At 32.4% G+C, this 17,583-nt stretch overlaps 2 protein-coding genes across 2 annotated transcripts; both read left to right on the top strand.

Annotated features, from left to right (window-relative positions):
- Positions 1 to 5,492: 5,492 nt before the first annotated feature.
- LOC117909603 ((-)-germacrene D synthase-like) lies at positions 5,493 to 7,807 on the top strand. Its single transcript, XM_034823671.1, has 7 exons — positions 5,493 to 5,627; positions 5,713 to 5,980; positions 6,085 to 6,457; positions 6,552 to 6,770; positions 6,874 to 7,012; positions 7,116 to 7,364; positions 7,444 to 7,807. The coding sequence occupies exons 1-7, from the start codon at positions 5,493 to 5,495 to the stop codon at positions 7,735 to 7,737; spliced, it is 1,677 nt and encodes a 558-aa protein (XP_034679562.1). The 3' UTR covers positions 7,738 to 7,807.
- A 5,898-nt stretch (positions 7,808 to 13,705) lies between these two features.
- On the top strand, positions 13,706 to 17,583 carry LOC117909516 ((-)-germacrene D synthase-like). Its single transcript, XM_034823559.1, has 7 exons — positions 13,706 to 13,860; positions 13,948 to 14,221; positions 15,337 to 15,709; positions 15,799 to 16,035; positions 16,125 to 16,263; positions 16,683 to 16,931; positions 17,103 to 17,583. The coding sequence occupies exons 1-7, from the start codon at positions 13,741 to 13,743 to the stop codon at positions 17,394 to 17,396; spliced, it is 1,686 nt and encodes a 561-aa protein (XP_034679450.1). The 5' UTR covers positions 13,706 to 13,740; the 3' UTR covers positions 17,397 to 17,583.

Here is a 17,583-nt window from a genome sequence, read left to right as displayed (position 1 = left end):
ATATATATTTTTAATTTTATAATTTTTAAATAGTTTGAGCAAACATTATTTTGTTAAAGGTAAATATATGAACCAAATTTGTTCTTATCCTTTGTTTATAAAGCAAGTGTATCTAAACAAGATAAATAGGGAGGTGGTCCATGGAGACGTAGACTAACCTAATTTCAATTTCAAATCAAGCTACCAATCAAGAGAAATATAGAGAGAGCATGTTGATATGGTTCCATAATTATGATAACTGAGGAGAGAAGTTGATACTTTTTGTTTCCCTTGATCTTGTATTATATAAGAGGCTTGTTAATTCATGTCTGCTTTCGACTAAGTTAGAGACTCGGAGTAAGGTCCAATAATGGGCTATAGTGATGTTTGAGAGTGCTAGATCGCGGATAAATGAAAATTTTATTGATAAGACCTTTCTAATTGTAGCTAATATCTTATTACGAATAATTCTAACAACTTCAGGAGAAAAAAAGACATTTACCTCTTACAGATATGGTGCAATTTGACTTTTTTATTAACTGCTCTTAGGAGAAAGACACATGATTTAGGATAGAAAGAAAAGGCACTATTGAAATAAATCTACACTTATTGAAGGTGAAGTTTGTAAATAAGACAATTCCTTTTGTCGTGTATCCCCGATTGATACAGAGGCATGCAGAAGGTTGCATGCTGAGGATGGTGGTAGATGATAAAAAAATGATTAGTATAATTGAGTTAGTAACTTTAACTTCAATATCATTCATTGTTCTCCCTCCATTTTCACTATGAATAAATTTGAAATTCAAATTTTTTTATTTTTAATTTCCGCCAACATTTCAATTATTCATTATATCAATTGATGTTTTAATTACTTTTAACTTTAATTTATTATTCATTATATCAATTGATTTTTTAATTACTTTTAACTTTAATTTTAATATGACTCATAAAAGTGAAAGATTACTATATCATAAATAGTTACATGTCATCCGAACATGATGAACATCATATATAAGAAATGAATTGATGGTTAGAAATTAGTTAATGAATGATCAAAGGAAGAAAGATAATGAATGACAAAGATTGTGTGATAATAGGTAAGAGATATTATCATTTTTCATGAGTCTTGACCTCTTTTTCATACCCAGCCTGCTTGTGGGAGACTGCAACCTTTATGAGGCTTAATACCTCAAATTAATTGAGTTTTCACTAAAAATAATTTATTTAAAAAAATTCCATAAATTAACTCCCGATAATTCTCAAACCAGTCCACCTGTAATCCAAGTTACAAAACTGTTGATGACTACTATTTTGATGTTTTTTTTTTCCTAAAAATAATTAAAAGCATAGTTACCAATTATAATTTTAAATTTAAGTTTAAAATCGAGTTGATGACTATGGTTTTATAGATAAAACTATTCTAATTTTTTTTGAAAACATTTTCAAACAAGCCTTATTGCTTGATAATTCATTGTTTTTTAAGATATAATAAATTTCTATCTGTTAATTGTGTGACCAATGACGTTTGTATTTTGTTATTTATAGAATTGTTCTTTACGGAGGAAAAAAATATTGCATAGCCCCACTTGAATTTTGGTGGCTCAGTTTTTCTGAAATGATACTTGAGTTGTGTTACTATGAATTGTAATAAGACAGTACTTCCTGAGTTTCAAATCTTTGTATTTTATATAAAATTTACAATTATTTTCTAATTTTTAAAAGCAAAAAAAGGTCTATCTTAATGGACACTAAATTTTACACTATCTTGATGATTTATTTCTTTAGTTTCCTTAAGCATAGTTGATTTGTCGTTTGACAAATGTTGTATTATATTGAACATGTTTGGGATGTTGGAATAAAAAATAAAAAATAAAAATGAGAAATAAATTCCATTCCCGAACACCTTTTTTTTTTATTTTTTTATTTTATTGTATTTAATTTTCTTATATTTTCCAAGATAAACAAAATATGAGAAAATAATTTTTCTTTAACTTTTTTTTTTCTTCTCTAGTACTTTTTTTTTTGGAAGAAAACAAAATATAAAACATAAAACAAAAATATATTTTTGATAGTATTTTGTATAACAAAATAAATAAATAAGTAAAAAGAGGTGGTTTGTCAAAAGCCCAAGTTTGATCAAAAATTCATTTTGAGTATTAGAAAGTACTTCTAACTTTTTTACTCACTCCTTCGTATAGATTAAAATAATCAGAATTTTGCAATATGCCAGAACACCTTTTCAGTATAACATATTTTATTTATTATTATTTTTTATTTTCTTCAAATTGTACCGACCGATAGTCATAAACAATTAATATCATTTGATTTGAAGCTAATTTCATCTTAAGAAATAAATAAATGACTATTTGATTTGATAAGAAGCCACTTAAATAGATTGAATGATTAAACATTATGTCTCTTGGGGTAATATATTTACTTAAAAGTTATTATTAAAAACACATGTCATTTAAGTTTTTTAAAGAAGAAAAAGGAAAAAAAATAAAGAATTAAAATGTAAATATGTGACTCAATTTAATGTTTTCTTTTGAGAGATTGCTAAGATCATAAGCTTTGGTTGTCAGTTAAATTTTGACATACTTTTTTTTATACCTAATTTGAGATGGAGATTATTTTTATTTTTAGTTTTAGTTTTATTTTGGGGCTATACTCAAAACTCATGGATGATAGTTGACTATTAGAAATTGATCTATTATATTTTTAGACTTATGAAGACTTCTTTTATTCATTTGCTATAAGGGCTTCTTTTTATTCCTTTGTTATGTAAGCTTCTTTTTATTCATCTATCTTTTCAGCATGTTATTCAATTATCTTTTTGGTTATGTTTGGTTCCCGGAAAATACTAAGGAAAGAAAAAAAATGCAAAAGAAAATGATTTTTTTATGTTTGGTTGTCCTATGAAAAATATCAAAGAAAATCAAATATGATTAAAACTAATTAAAAACTTATGTATTTTTAAATTATTTAACCTTTATATTGATGAGTTAAAATAAATAAAATGAGTTTGAAATAACAAAAAAAATAATTTATCAACTTTTAATCTATTTTTTTATTTTTCTTTACTTTTTCTTTTCCTCTGTTTTTCCTTTATATTTTCTTTCCCTTGCATTTTCCTTTAAATTTTCTGGGACCAAACATAGCCACTAGCTTTTCGGCATGGGAAATGGGTGAGTGGTGTAGATTTTTCCAGCCCATTTTGCCATTGGATTAGTGTAGTTTGTGATTGGATTAATGGCATCTTGTGGATTAATGCAGCATTGAGGGCATAGTGGATGTATATTCCTTTAGCAAGGTCTGTAGAGGTCCTATAGAAAGGGTAGAGACTCTGGTATGTTCAGATTTGTGGGCTCTGTTTGGCTTTATTTTTCATGGAGGACTCAAGGTTCACAAAAAAATTGGACTCTCTCTGGTTCTTTCTCTGTTTGGCTTTATTAGTCTAAACCGTTGCCATTCTTTGACTCCCAGCTCCTTTGACTTTGCAATGTGGTTCAAATGAGGCAAAACAAAGGGGGAAAAAAATATCATAATTTGACTGCTATTGCTTGCAAGAAAGCCTCAACATAGAAATGCTTATTTTCTAAAGAAGTAACTACAATGTATGATAAAAATTCTAAAAAGATCCATATGAAGTACATTGGTTTTTACTTTTCTTAGTTTAAAACCATGTACTGGTTTAGAACCAGGTGAGATGAAATATCTTGATTTTCGACAGATGATGATCCAAGCCACAGTAATAAGATTTGGGGGCGTACAACAATTTGATGCGCACAAGATTCACTCATGTGAAAAGGATTTGTACCAATTCCAATCAATTCATGTGGGTTATTTGGCAAAATGCTTGTATGGACTTGTATTCTCTTCCTTCTTAGTCCAACTGCTTACGCAATTTAGCAATCTCACACTGAATATGTCATGGTTGAACACAAAGCTCAATTGTGAAGCATGTAAACTCAAACTATGGGAATCTCAAGAGAGGCCAAAGCTTCGTTTCCGGTACATGGGGTGACTCTGTGATGGGCGTGTCAAGAAGTGGTGTCCAATGGTGGCGCGTGGTGGAGATACTGGTCTGTTATGACACGTGCAGGTGGGCATGGGTAGATCTGGGTAGCCGCTAGTGATGGTAGCAAAAGGGGACCTCGACCATGAGGGGGGAGGGAAGATGGAGAGGAAAAAGGAGCTGCTGTGAGACGGATGGGAGAAAGTGGGAAGGAATGGGTATAATCAGGAAAACAGAGCAGTGGGTGACAGGGATGAGAGAGAGGGAGTGAAGGAAGAGAAGGGTATGGTGTATTTGGAGAGAGATGGCCGTGAGGTATGGGTAGAAGAAAAAGATAAGAAAAAGGGGATTAGAAAAAGTGGGTTGTCAGAGGCTCACAAAAGTGGTATGGGATAGTTGGTTTTTGCTTTTCCTTTTACTAATACCTATAGATGTAGAGACATGGGATGAAATTTACCTCACCACTTCATCAATTGATTTTTTTTTCTTTTTTTATAAAAAAGTCTTTATGCTTTTTTATTTTTAAATATTTATTTATTCTCTAAAAATAATTTCTATTTCTTTATATTCTTAAAAATTAGAATATTGGTGCTATAAATTTTTTAAAAGAGATATTTTTAAATCAATAGCACTCTAAAATACATTCTTTTTTCTTATGGATAATTATTTTATGATCTCTTCTCGTAATACCTATACAACATGAAATTCCAATTTTAGGGTATATACATAGAAACAAACATATAGGATGAAATTAACTTGCTGTTGAAGAATAAGGCACCACTTTAATAATAAGAAAAATTTCATATTCAAATTTATGGGCATCATGGAAAGATTGAATATAGAAGGAAGAAAATGGAATCTTTGAAACATTTATGCTCCGTTCACAATCTTGAATAGCATTAAGTGAAAGAAGTGAATATTAAAAAGTAAAATGCTAAGTTATGGTAGTGATATTCATTGGATTGTTAATATGCATGATGAGATTTAAATTGTCAAATAATGAAATAAATGATGAGATTAAAGTATAAAAATATAAACAAATGATATTAGGGTATAAATAATGATACCTTTCTTGTGCATGCACTTGGGATATTTTTGTAAATTCAATCTAAACAATCATAAAAACAAGAAATATTTTGTTAAAAGGGATGAAATAATCCTCAAATTAAAAATCTAACTTTTCCCATGTTTTTTTTTGGAAAAGTAACTTATTTTTTATATAAATATAATTTTCTATTTTAAGTATTTACGTATAGATTTTAAAAGAAAATATTATTTTTACAAAAAAAATGATGAGGACATTTTTGTTCAAATAATGTAAAAAAAAAAAAGTGAAAGATTATATCTAAAAAATTAGGTTTTAAGATGCCCTTTTAATAAAAATAACCCTAGAAACAACTAGAAACAAAGGACGTTGTACTATAAATACACCATGTATCCCACCAAAACAACTACAACACTTCCTTGAGGTTCTCTTCTCCCAAAAAAAAAAAAAAATATGTCAGTTCCACTATCAGTCACTCCTATACTAAGCCAGAGGATTGATCCTGAGGTGGCTCGCCACAAAGCCACATATCATCCTAACGTCTGGGGTGATCGTTTCCTCCACTACAATCCTGATGATGATTTCTGTGTGAGTATCCAGTGGAATGTGCTTTGGGTTAAAAGTTTTTTTTTTTGTATATGTTTATGCTGTTGATGTGATTTGCTGGGTGCAGGGAACCCATGCTTGTAAAGAACAACAAATTCAAGAACTGAAAGAAGTGCGGAAGAGCCTGGAAGCTACTGCTGGGAACACTTCACAGCTGCCGAAGTTGATAGATTCCATCCAACGCTTGGGATTGGCTTACCACTTTGAAAGGGAGATCGAAGAAGCATTGAAGGCCATGTATCAAACTTACACTCTGGTTGATGATGATGATCACCTCACTACTGTTTCCCTTCTGTTCCGACTACTGAGACAGGAAAGTTACCACATTCCATCAGGTAATTAAAAGCCTCCGCCCCATATTTGCCAAAACATATATTTGTCATCTTGAATTACTTGCCGTTGATTTAACGTTTAACTTAATTGGTTGATGAATGAACAGATGTATTTAAGAAGTTCATGGATGAGGGAGGCAACTTCAAGGAATCATTGGTGGGTGACTTACCAGGCATGCTAGCTTTATATGAAGCTGCACATTTAATGGTGCATGGAGAAGACATACTAGATGAAGCCCTGGGTTTCACCACTCCTCATCTTCAGTCCATGGCAACTGATTCAGATAATCCTCTCACAAAACAAGTGATTCGTGCTCTAAAGCGCCCGATTCGCAAGGGCTTACCAAGGGTGGAGGCAAGGCATTACATTACCATCTACCAAGAAGATGATTCACATAATGAATCTTTACTCAAGCTTGCAAAGTTGGATTACAACATGTTGCAGTCACTCCACAGGAAAGAGCTAAGTGAGATCACTAAGTAAGTTTTTTAACCAATTGTTTGAAGAAAGCTAGCCATTTAACAATATTTTTCTACAGTCTGGTCATCACTTGTTGATGTATCTATCTTTTAGGTGGTGGAAAGGTTTAGACTTTGCGACAAAGCTACCTTTTGCGAGGGACAGGATAGTGGAGGGCTACTTTTGGATCTTGGGTGTGTACTTTGAACCCCAATATTACCTTGCTAGAAGGATCTTAATGAAAGTATTCGGGGTGCTATCCATTGTAGATGATATATATGATGCGTATGGGACATTTGAAGAACTCGAACTCTTTACAGAAGCAATTGAGAGGTAATTACTTGATGCATGCACATCAACATTGTTAACTTAATTTCTAAATTTCTGGTGTAATTTCAAAAGGTTCCAAGGATATGATCTGTTGCTTCACTTTCAGATGGGATGCCAGCAGCATAGATCAACTGCCAGATTATATGAAGGTGTGTTATCAGGCTCTCTTAGATGTCTATGAAGAAATGGAGGAAGAGATGACCAAGCAAGGAAAACTGTACCGTGTCCACTACGCACAAGCAGCGGTTTGGCACCAATATTATCCTTCTTCTTGATCCTTCAATGTTCCATGAGTTGTGTTTGGTATGGTCAAAATTAATATATATTCTGCATGATTATGTAACTCAGTTAAAAAGGCAAGTCCAAGCCTACCTTCTTGAAGCCAAATGGTTGAAGCTAGAATATATACCAACAATGGAGGAGTACATGAGCAACGCGCTAGTAAGCTCTGCCTGCTCTATGCTCACAACCACATCTTTCGTCGGTATGGGAGATATAGTAACCAAGGAGGCCTTCGATTGGGTTTTCAGTGACCCTAAGATGATTAGAGCTTCAAACGTCATTTGCAGGCTCATGGATGACATAGTTTCCCATGAGGTATATATCCATATTGGATAATGGATGCTGCTACTGTTTTGTGTATACTGAAATTCTTTTGATTTTCTTTCTTGTGCAGTTTGAGCAAAAAAGAGGGCATGTTGCCTCAGCCGTAGAATGCTACACGAAGCAATATGGGGTTTCAAAGGAAGAGGCTTATGATGAGTTCAAGAAGCAAGTAGAGAATGCATGGAAGGATATTAATGAGGAGTTCCTGCAACCTACAGCAGTGCCAGTTCCACTCCTCACCCGTGTTCTGAGTTTTAGCCGGATGATGGACGTCTTGTACAAGGACGAAGATGAGTACACGCTGGTTGGACCATTGATGAAAGATCTGGTTGCAGGGATGCTCATAGATCCTGTGCCAATGTAAATGGCCAGGAGATGGTTCTATATATATGTATGTACCATGTGAAAAGGATTAATAATGTTTGTATAACATGTATGATCGATATATCACCTTCCACCACAGTTTGTCATCATAATCTCTAGTGTTGTCAAATGTTAAATGTAATCTAGCATCGAGGCATGGTATTTTGGATATATATATATATATATATATATATATATATATATATATATATATATGTATGTATGTATGTATAAACCCTTCACATACTTTGTTCGTTATATCGACTTACATGGAGTTGTCTCCCAAGCCGCAATACGAAAGAGTTTTCTGGTAATTATTTTTTCTTTCCACAAATCAAATTTCCTTAAGCGTAGTGTTCAAAATTATTCATGGTGTTATGCAGAAATAGAGGAAAGGGCAGACCAAGCAAATGACCACTGGATGGATGAGAAACTCAAGGTCAGGTATATTCCCAGAAGAAGATTATATTCATGCCTAAAAATTATGGTAGCAAAGTAATTTTTGGTAACATCTATAAATGGAATCTTTCTAAAAGTTTTTTTGCCCTTTTTGTTATGGGGAGATGAGTCATTTATGGAGACCCACCGAGGAGGATAAGCAATAGTTGCAAATCTCAATTCCCAAGGAAGAAGCAAGAGCACACGAGAAATGAAATCTTTCTAAATTATTGAGTTATCTTGTGTGGATGCCACGTCAATTTGTCTCCGATCTAGATAAGGACCGGTTGTCAAGTCAATTGACAACTATTTTTAAAAGTATTTATATGTTATTTAAAATTAAAAATAAAAATATAAAACAAAAAATAGAAAATAAGATGTTTTAAAAAAAGGGAACTTGTGTTTTGATGGGGTGATTTGATAAATATATATTTTTTAGAACCCAATTTTATAAAATCTGGAAACTAGCTTTTAATGTGAAAATTATATTTTTTTTGTGCAAAGCGGCTCAATTTTTTTGTGCTGAGATTGCCCCTTTTTTTTTCTTTTTTTCCTTCCGCGCCTCTCCCTCCCTCTCCAGTGAAACTGGCCGGCCGGCGTCATCACCGACCGGCAGGCGAAGGTTGTGTTTTTCAACCTGGCTCAAAAATCGTGCATTTAGGGTTCGTGAAATTTAAATCCAAAGGCACAAAAGCAAAGAGACCCTAGAATAGATCCAGAAAACACAGGGAGTAAAAAAAAAAATCCAAATCGTGGATTTAGGGTTCGTGAAATTTAAATCCAATGGCACAAAAGCAAAGGGACCCCTAGAACAGATCCAGAAAACATAGGGAGCAAAAAAAAAAAACAATTTTTTTGGTTTTTCTTGGGGGTTTAGTATGGATTTTCTTAAAATCAAACGAAGATGAATTTTCCCCGAAATCATGGATTTAGGGTTCGTGAAATTTAAATCTAATGGCACAAAAGCAAAAAGACCCCTAGAACAGATTCAGAAAACACAGGGAGCAAAAAAAAAAAGCAATTTTTTTGGTTTTCCATGGGGGTTTTGCATGGATTTTCTCGGAAATCAAACGAGAATGAATTTTCCCGGAAATCGAATGGGGGTTGGATTTTCTTGGGGATCAAATGGGGATTTTTTTTTGCTTCCGCCGCCGCCGCCGTCAATGGCAACCAGCCGCGCCTTCTTCCCTCCGGCCCTGGTTCTCTACCATTGCCACCGCCTTCTTCTCTCTTAGTGATGTCGAAAGAGAAGGAAGAGAGAGAAAGAGGGAAGGGAAAAGGAGAGAGGGGGAGATTGCGCAGCCGATGATGATGCCGGCCGGCCGGTTTCACTGGAGAGGGAGGGAGAGGCGCGGAAGGAAAAAAAGAAATAAAAAGGGGCAATCTCGGCATAAAAAAATTGAGTCGGCTCAGAGTGCACAAAAAAATATAATTTTCACATTAAAAGCTAGTTTCCAGATTTTATAAAATTGGATTCTGAAAAATATATATTTACCAAATCACCCCATCAAAACACAAGTTTCCTTAAAAAAATATCTTTTATATTGTTTTTACTTTTTTTTTATAGTTGTTTTATATAATAATTAAATAAATATAAAAAATAAAATATTGAACATAAAATTTATTTTAAAAATATATTTAAAAAATAAAAAAATATATGTTAAGAACATTTCATATTCTTAAATAAATTTTTGTTCTACAAAATATTATAGAATAATTTAAAATTATTCTATGACCCTAAGATGATTGGGTTTTCAGTGACCCTAAGATTATTAGAGCTTCAAACGTCATTTTCAGGCTCAGGGATGACATAGTTTCCCATGAGGTACGTATCTATATATTAGATAATGGACGCTGCTATTGTGTTGTACTCTTCATGTACATATACATAAATTGTTTTGGGTTTCTTTTTGTGTAGTTTGAGGGGCATGTTGCCTCGGCCGTGGAATGCTATGTGAAGCAATTTGGGGTTTCAAAGGAAGAGGCGTATGATGAGTTCAAGAAGCAAGTAGAGAATGCATGGAAGGATATGAATGAGGAGTTCCAGCAACCTACAGCAGTGCCAGTTCCACTCCTCACCCGCGTTCTGAATTTGAGCCGAGTGATGGACGAAGATGAGTACACGCTGGTTGGACCATTGATGAAAGATCTGGTTGCGGGGATGCTCATAGATCCTGCGCCAATGTAAAGAGGATTAATAGTGTACGTTCAAGAAGTATGATATGTCACCTTCCACCATAGTTTGTCATCTAAATCAATAGTGTCCTAAAATGTTAATTACAATCTAGCATCAAGGCATAGTATTTTGGATATATCATACATATGCAAACCCTTTCACATATATACTTTGTTATACCAACTTATATGAAGAGTCGATTACCAATTTTCCATTTTTATTGCTTCCCAAGCTTCAACGTGAAAGAGTATTATCTGGCAATTATTTTTTAATTTCCTTAATCCCAATTCTTTTATTTTGACCTTATTGAATCCAAGATTAATAATAATAATAATGACTTGTCATGACATCCACTATCGGTGCTAAGATCAACTCCTAGACCATTATATGAAATGGTGTACTGCAGAAATGGAGGAAAAGGGAGACGAAGCCTACTTTGTTGAAGCCAAAGACCGACAATGGATCAATATACGTGGTTTATCATCGATGACAACAGGAAGAAAAAAAAATTTACTTTTTTTTTTTTTGTGGTTCTGAGCTATTGTCATATCCAGCCAATAAGCAACGTCCAAAAAGATCCAGAGCTATCCTGAAAATGCGCGGGTAACACAAGATTTTGATTCAAGTAACCCACCCAAATTAAAAGAAGAATGCAAGAAGGGTATATGGAGTAGTACAAGATTAACAGCCAGAGCTTTCATTTGCAGTCCAAAATGACCACTGGATGGATGAGAAACAAGCTCAGGCATATTTCCAGGACAAGATGTCCATTTTCTTCAAACAATCGAGAAAGGGATGTGACCCACATGTACTACAATTATAATAGGCACATGAGTAACACAAGCCATAATTTTCATTCACATAATTGAAGCGAATATTATCTTTGATATTCCACACCCCACCACACAATCATCAAATCACAAAAGAAACAAAGCTAAATCTTAGTAGGGTTTGGTTGATATATAAAAACTTGATCAATCATCTTCAAGTCTCATTATTTTGTATCAAATTCGGTCCTACTACTTTATATCTTGGTCCCATCATCTGTTTTTGATATTATTCTTTTACATCTTTATTATTTATATTATTATACATTGATTTAAATTTTATTATATATATTTTCGACAACCAAGATGAAAAATCCGACAAATACTTTTGCGGAAAGGGAAACTTTTGCCAACTAATTAGGGAGAGAGCCAACAAGCCAACTAAAATCTAAATAGTAGGCCTGGTATGGAAATTAGGATGTGGCACCAACCATGCTAGGCAATCTGCATAAGATTTCTTCCCTCAGAACAATCCAATTTATATAAGATTTTATTACCTCGGAACAATATTCCAATTTATGTCTTCCTCAAAAATCGAAAGAAAAAAATAGAAGAATACTACTACAAACCACACAATGAAAATGAAGGTATAGCATACGACATTTGACGTGAGGTCTGATGAGGATGATAAAGAAATAGGTCGGTACGTAGGCAGATAGAGATGAAAAACATGCTGAAAAGCTGACATGAATGGACATAATTATTCAAGTTGTTATCTCCGAAAAATTTATAAAATATAAGAAAGCATCTAAAAATAATTAATATTTTATATAAATTTTTATGTATTACACTCCATATCATAAATTATATAAAATTTGAATTATTTTAAAATTTTTATTATTTTATAATTATTTTTATATGAGTATGTGAAAATATGTTTTTTTTTCCAAAAAATAATGTATTAACTATATTTGAGCGCAATACAACAAATATAAAATGCTTAAGAATTAACATGAAATTGGGTTTTATTTATGTTATTTATTTGTTTTGATTACAGTTTGTTTTTCAAAAAAAACTTTATGTTTCCAATTGTATTTTATAGACTATTGTAAACTAATTAATATTTTTCTGAAAAATAAGTTAAAAATAATTCGGAACTAATAACATTTTCCAAAATGTTCTGAAATACGACTTTTAAAATGTTGATGATAATTATTTTTATACCACAAACAAAATTAAAGAGTCAATTTGATAAGATTTCTTCCCTCAGAACAATCCAATTTATATAAGATTTTGTTACCTCGGAACAATATTCCAATTTATGTCTTCCTCAAAAATCGAAAGAAAAAAATAGAAGAATACTACTACAAACCACACAATGAAAATGAAGATATAGCATACGACATCTGACGTGAGGTCTGATGAGGATGATAAAGAAATAGGTCGATACGTAGGCAGACAGAGATGGAAAACATGTTGAAAAGTTGACATGAATGAACATAATTATTCAGGTTGTTATCTCTGAAAAATTTATAAAATATAAGAAAACATCTAAAAATAATTAATATTTTATATAAATTTTTATGTATTACACTCCGTATCATAAATTATATAAAATTTGATAATTTTAAAAGTATTTTTAACTTAAAAAATATTTTTTTAAAAAAATTAAGTATTTGATAAATTAAATATTTTTTAAAAAGTGTTTTAACATAAATAAAAAAAAAAAAGGAAAATCACTTACAGTGATTTTTTTAAAAACACTTTAAGTGATTCTTTTAAAAATATTTTCTATCAAAAGCCTACTTTCTTCAACTCTAAAAGTTATTTTTAAAATTTTTTTAAATATTTTTAAAATTTTATCAAATATATAATTTTTTTTCAAAAACACTTTTTATACTTATAATCACTATCAAACATAATAAAAAACTTTTAATATAAATTTGATAATATAGTTTACGTGCTTTCTCTTTACATTTAATTGTTACAAAACTCAAAAGATCAACATCGATCATCACACTACGCCCCCAAACAAAAATCAATTCTAAAAATGCATATTCTAGTTCAATTTTTATTAATTTAAAATATTGATCATCCATTAATTGGGTCCACATATTTTATTTTGCCTCATCTTAACCCCAAAAAATTTAAAGTAAAAGAAAATTAATTAATTAATTAATTGAGTGTGACTGTGTTTGATTTTTTAGGAATCCTCGAATTTGCTGCTTTTTGCTCCACCCAAATAACAGGTGATATATATTTAACAAAAAAATATATTATTATTTTGAAATTTCTATACTTCAATATTATTATTATTATTTTAAAAAGGATTAAGCTCATTTGTGATCTTTTGTACAATCATTTTTTGATATAATAACATTTGTAGCATGAGCTTCCACCTTGTCATCTTTAATGTAGCTATTTCCATATATATATATATATATATATATATATATATATATATATATATATATATATATATATATATATATATATTCTATGAATCCAAACAGCCTAGAGAAACCAGGGCTTCCGTATAAATATATGAGTTCTACTTCCACATACCACCCACAAGGGCATAAGCAGCAACGACACTTTCCTAGGTTTCTTCTCTGGCCAAAGGATGTCTTCTTTCCCACTATCAATCACCCTGAAGGCTGATCCTAAGCTGGCTTGCAACACTGCAAACTTTCTTCCTAACTTCTGGGGTGACTGTTTCCTCACCTACACTCCTGATGATACGGTAAATACTTGGAGTTCTAAATAAATAAAAAAATTATTTTTTGTAGTATTAGATGTTTATGTTGTTTATATAATTTTTCTGGTCCAGGTAACACATGCCTGCAAAGAAAAAGAACTTGAAGGACTGAAAGAAGAAGTGAGAAAGGAGCTAAAAGCTACTGCTGGGAAGTCTTCACAACTGTTGAACTTCATAGATTCCATCCAACGCTTGGGCTTGGCTTACCACTTTGAAAGGGAGATAGAAGAAGCATTAAAAGTAATGTATGAAACATATAATTTGGTCGATGATGATAACGATGACCTTGCCAGTGCTGCTCTTCGATTCCGGTTACTAAGACAAGAAGGCTACCACATTCCATCCGGTAAAAGCTTTTGTCCCATATTTGCTGCGAGTATGTGTAATGATCTACTATTAACCATGTAAATACTATTGATTCTAGTTCAAAGGGCTCTCACGACTTAAAAACAAGTTTACATGATTAAGAAGGGTCTATATATATATGGTATCAAAAAGTTTTTCTCCTATTCGGCATAGAATATCACAATCATTCTTGTTATGTTTCATGGGATTGCGAGGCTAAATGAACTTTCACACCAGAGTCTGGATGGACTTTGATACTAATTATAATCACCTACTTACAAACATGTATGTTAGGACATTTAGTCTTATTTATATGTTGACAGATTTGTTCCTTTTAATATTTGATTATAGAAGTCTTTTTTTATAGTGACTTACTCTCCATTGAAGATTAAGGGTTGTTGTTCGTCCAACCAGGATGTCATGGGTAAGTCTAAAGAGGTTTGACATATGACATATTAGACTCCTTTGAAGTATAAAAATGTTCGGTATCATTTTTAGACTTAAAATGTTTTAAAATGATTTTTCAAAAGAAACAGGGGCTGCTTAAGCAACTAATTCCGCTCAAGTGGCATAAGTCCACTTAAGAGATCATGACAGTCCTACCAAAATTAGAAACAAATTTTGAATGAATTTCAATCAAAGTGATCTATTTTGGAAACTTAAGACACTGAAAATTTTTGTGGTATGCACCCATAAATACCTCCTTATAACTATTTTGTAAAAGAGATTTGAATTTCAAGAGACTGGAAAGAGATTATTGAGGGACCTTTCATTCCTTGGAAATGATCTTAGAGAGAAAGCCTAAAGTGTCACATCATTTCTAATCTCTCATTTAAGGATTAGATCTTTAAATCTTGGGTTGAAAATCATCATCCCTTCAGGTATTCCCTATTGAACTTTCGGTGGTTTTTCAATATAGATATTATCCGCTTTGGTCCAAGGGACCCTTTTTACTTTAAAATACATCTACATGATTAAAAAGAGCTCATAAATATGTATATGTCATCTTGAATAACCGATCTGATCTAAGAGGCTCTTACGACTTTAAAACAAGACTAGATGATTAAACTTATCTTTGATTTAATGGTTATATATTAACCCTTGATGATGAAATAGATGTATTTAAGAAGTTCAAGGACGAGGAAGGCAACTTCAAGGAATCATTGGTGGGTGACTTACCAGGCATGCTAGCTCTATATGAAGCTACACACTTAATGGTGCATGGAGAAGACATACTGGATGAAGCCCTGGCTTTCACCACTGCCCACCTTCAGTCCATGGCATCTGATTCAGATAATCCTCTCAAAAAACAAGTGATTCGTGCTCTAGAGCGGCCGATTCGCAAGAGCTTAATAAGGGTAGAGGCAAGGCATTACATTTCCATCTACCAAGAATATGATTCACATAATAAATCTTTACTTAAGCTTGCAAAGTTAGATTTCAACCTGTTGCAGTCACTCCACAGGAAAGAGCTGAGTGAGATCACTAAGTAAGTTTTTTAACCCCAATTGTTTGCAGAAAGCTAGCTGTTGAGCAACTCTCATGACTCTGATCATCTATTGATATATCTTTGATCAGGTGGTGGAAAGGTTTAGATTTTGCTACAAAGCTACCCTTTGCAAGGGACAGAATAGTGGAGGGATACTTTTGGGTATTGGGAGTGTACTTTGAGCCCCAATATTTCCTTGCTAGAAGGATCTTACTGAAAGTAATGGCCATGACATCGATTACAGATGATATATATGATGCACATGATATATATGATGCACATGGTACATTTGAAGAACTCAAACTCTTTGCCGAAGCGATTGAGAGGTTTGATATATACATGAACATCACCATCTTTACCTTAATTTCTAGTTTCTGGTAGAAAGTTCCAAAGATATCTGTTGCTTCACTTGCAGATGGGATGCCAGCAGCATAGATCAACTCCCAGATTATATGAAGTTGTGTTATCAGGCTCTCTTAGATGTCTTTGAAGAAATAGAGGAAGAGATGACCAAACAAGAAAAACCATACCGTGTTCACTATGCAAAACAAGCAGTTTGGCATCAATGTCCCTTCTTCTTCTAGATCCCTTAGGTTATATTTGGTTCTCGTAAGCATAAGGAAAAAAAAATGATAAGAAAAATTATTCTCATATTTGGTTGCAGAAAATAAAATAAAAAAATCAAATATAATTAAAATTAGTTAGAGAATTATGTATTTTCAAATTATTTAATTTTTATATTAAAGAGTTAAAATAAGTTAAACGAATTTAACAAAACATATAAAAATAATTTACGGCTTTAAATATATTTTTTATTTTTTTCATCATTTCTTTCCTTTTACTTTTCCTTTTTACATTCTCTCTTATATTTTTCCTCAAAATTTCCTAGCTACCAAACATAAATCTATTGTTCCATGAATTGTGTTTGGTATGGCCAAAATTAATGTATTTTTTGCATGATTATGTAACTCAGATGAAAAAGCAAGTCCAAGCCTACTTTGTTGAAGCCAAATGGTTGAAGCAGGAATATATACCAACAATTGAGGAGTACATGACCAACGCACTAGTAAGTTGTGGCTACTTTCTGCTCACAACCATATCTTTTGTTGGCATGGGAGATATATTAACCAAGAAGGCCTTCGATTGGGTTTTCAGTGACCCTAAGATGGTTAGAGCTTCAACAATCATTTGCAGGCTCATGAATGACATAGTTAACCATGAGGTACCCTATTTCACTTATTTAATTCTTTTATATAAAGATTAAATAATTTTAAAATATAGAAGTTTCTTATTAATTTTAATTAAATGTGACTAAATATAGTCTTAAGTAATCTATATAGGAAACTTAATACAATAGAAATTGTCTGATTTTCTCCTTTTTTTTGTTGGACAGTTTGAGCAAAAAAGAGGATATGTTGTCTCAGGAGTTCAATGCTACATGAAGCAATATGGTGTTACTGAGCAAGAGGCGTGTGAGGAGTTCAATAACGAAATAATGAATGCATGGAAGGATATGAATGAGGAGTGTCTCAAACCTACACAAGTGCCCATGCCTCTTCTCACACGTGTTGTTAATTTTGCCCGTGTGATAGATCTCTTATACAAGAATCAAGATGAGTACACACATGTGGGGAAGTTGATGAAAGATCTTATTGCATGGATGCTTATAGACCCTGTGCCAATGTAAATGCGGCGATGGTTCGATACTGTGCTTCATTCGTCGTATGAAAATATGATTGATATATAGTTTGGGTGTTGCATATACCATCCCTATTTCTACCATCGTTTGTTAGTTATCATAATCGTCTATGATGAGTTATCTATTAACTTCCATTTCTATCATCTCCCAAGTCCATCAATAAAAGAGTATGATT

This window comes from Vitis riparia, chromosome 19, assembly GCF_004353265.1.
Source record: "Vitis riparia cultivar Riparia Gloire de Montpellier isolate 1030 chromosome 19, EGFV_Vit.rip_1.0, whole genome shotgun sequence".
Taxonomy (NCBI): domain Eukaryota; kingdom Viridiplantae; phylum Streptophyta; class Magnoliopsida; order Vitales; family Vitaceae; genus Vitis; species Vitis riparia.
Note: the sequence above shows the minus strand (reverse complement) of the source record. Positions and strands in the feature narration are given on the sequence as shown.

Coding starts and splice junctions, on each gene's coding strand:
- LOC117909603 (XM_034823671.1), top strand. CDS start 5,493: ATGTCAGTTCCACTATCAGTCACTCCTATACTAAGCCAGAGGATTGAT. Junction 6,771..6,873: donor TTTACAGAAGCAATTGAGAG/GTAATTACTTGA, acceptor CTTCACTTTCAG/ATGGGATGCCAGCAGCATAG. Junction 7,013..7,115: donor TCCACTACGCACAAGCAGCG/GTTTGGCACCAA, acceptor TATGTAACTCAG/TTAAAAAGGCAAGTCCAAGC.
- LOC117909516 (XM_034823559.1), top strand. CDS start 13,741: ATGTCTTCTTTCCCACTATCAATCACCCTGAAGGCTGATCCTAAGCTG. Junction 13,861..13,947: donor CCTACACTCCTGATGATACG/GTAAATACTTGG, acceptor TTTCTGGTCCAG/GTAACACATGCCTGCAAAGA. Junction 16,932..17,102: donor ATGACATAGTTAACCATGAG/GTACCCTATTTC, acceptor TTTGTTGGACAG/TTTGAGCAAAAAAGAGGATA.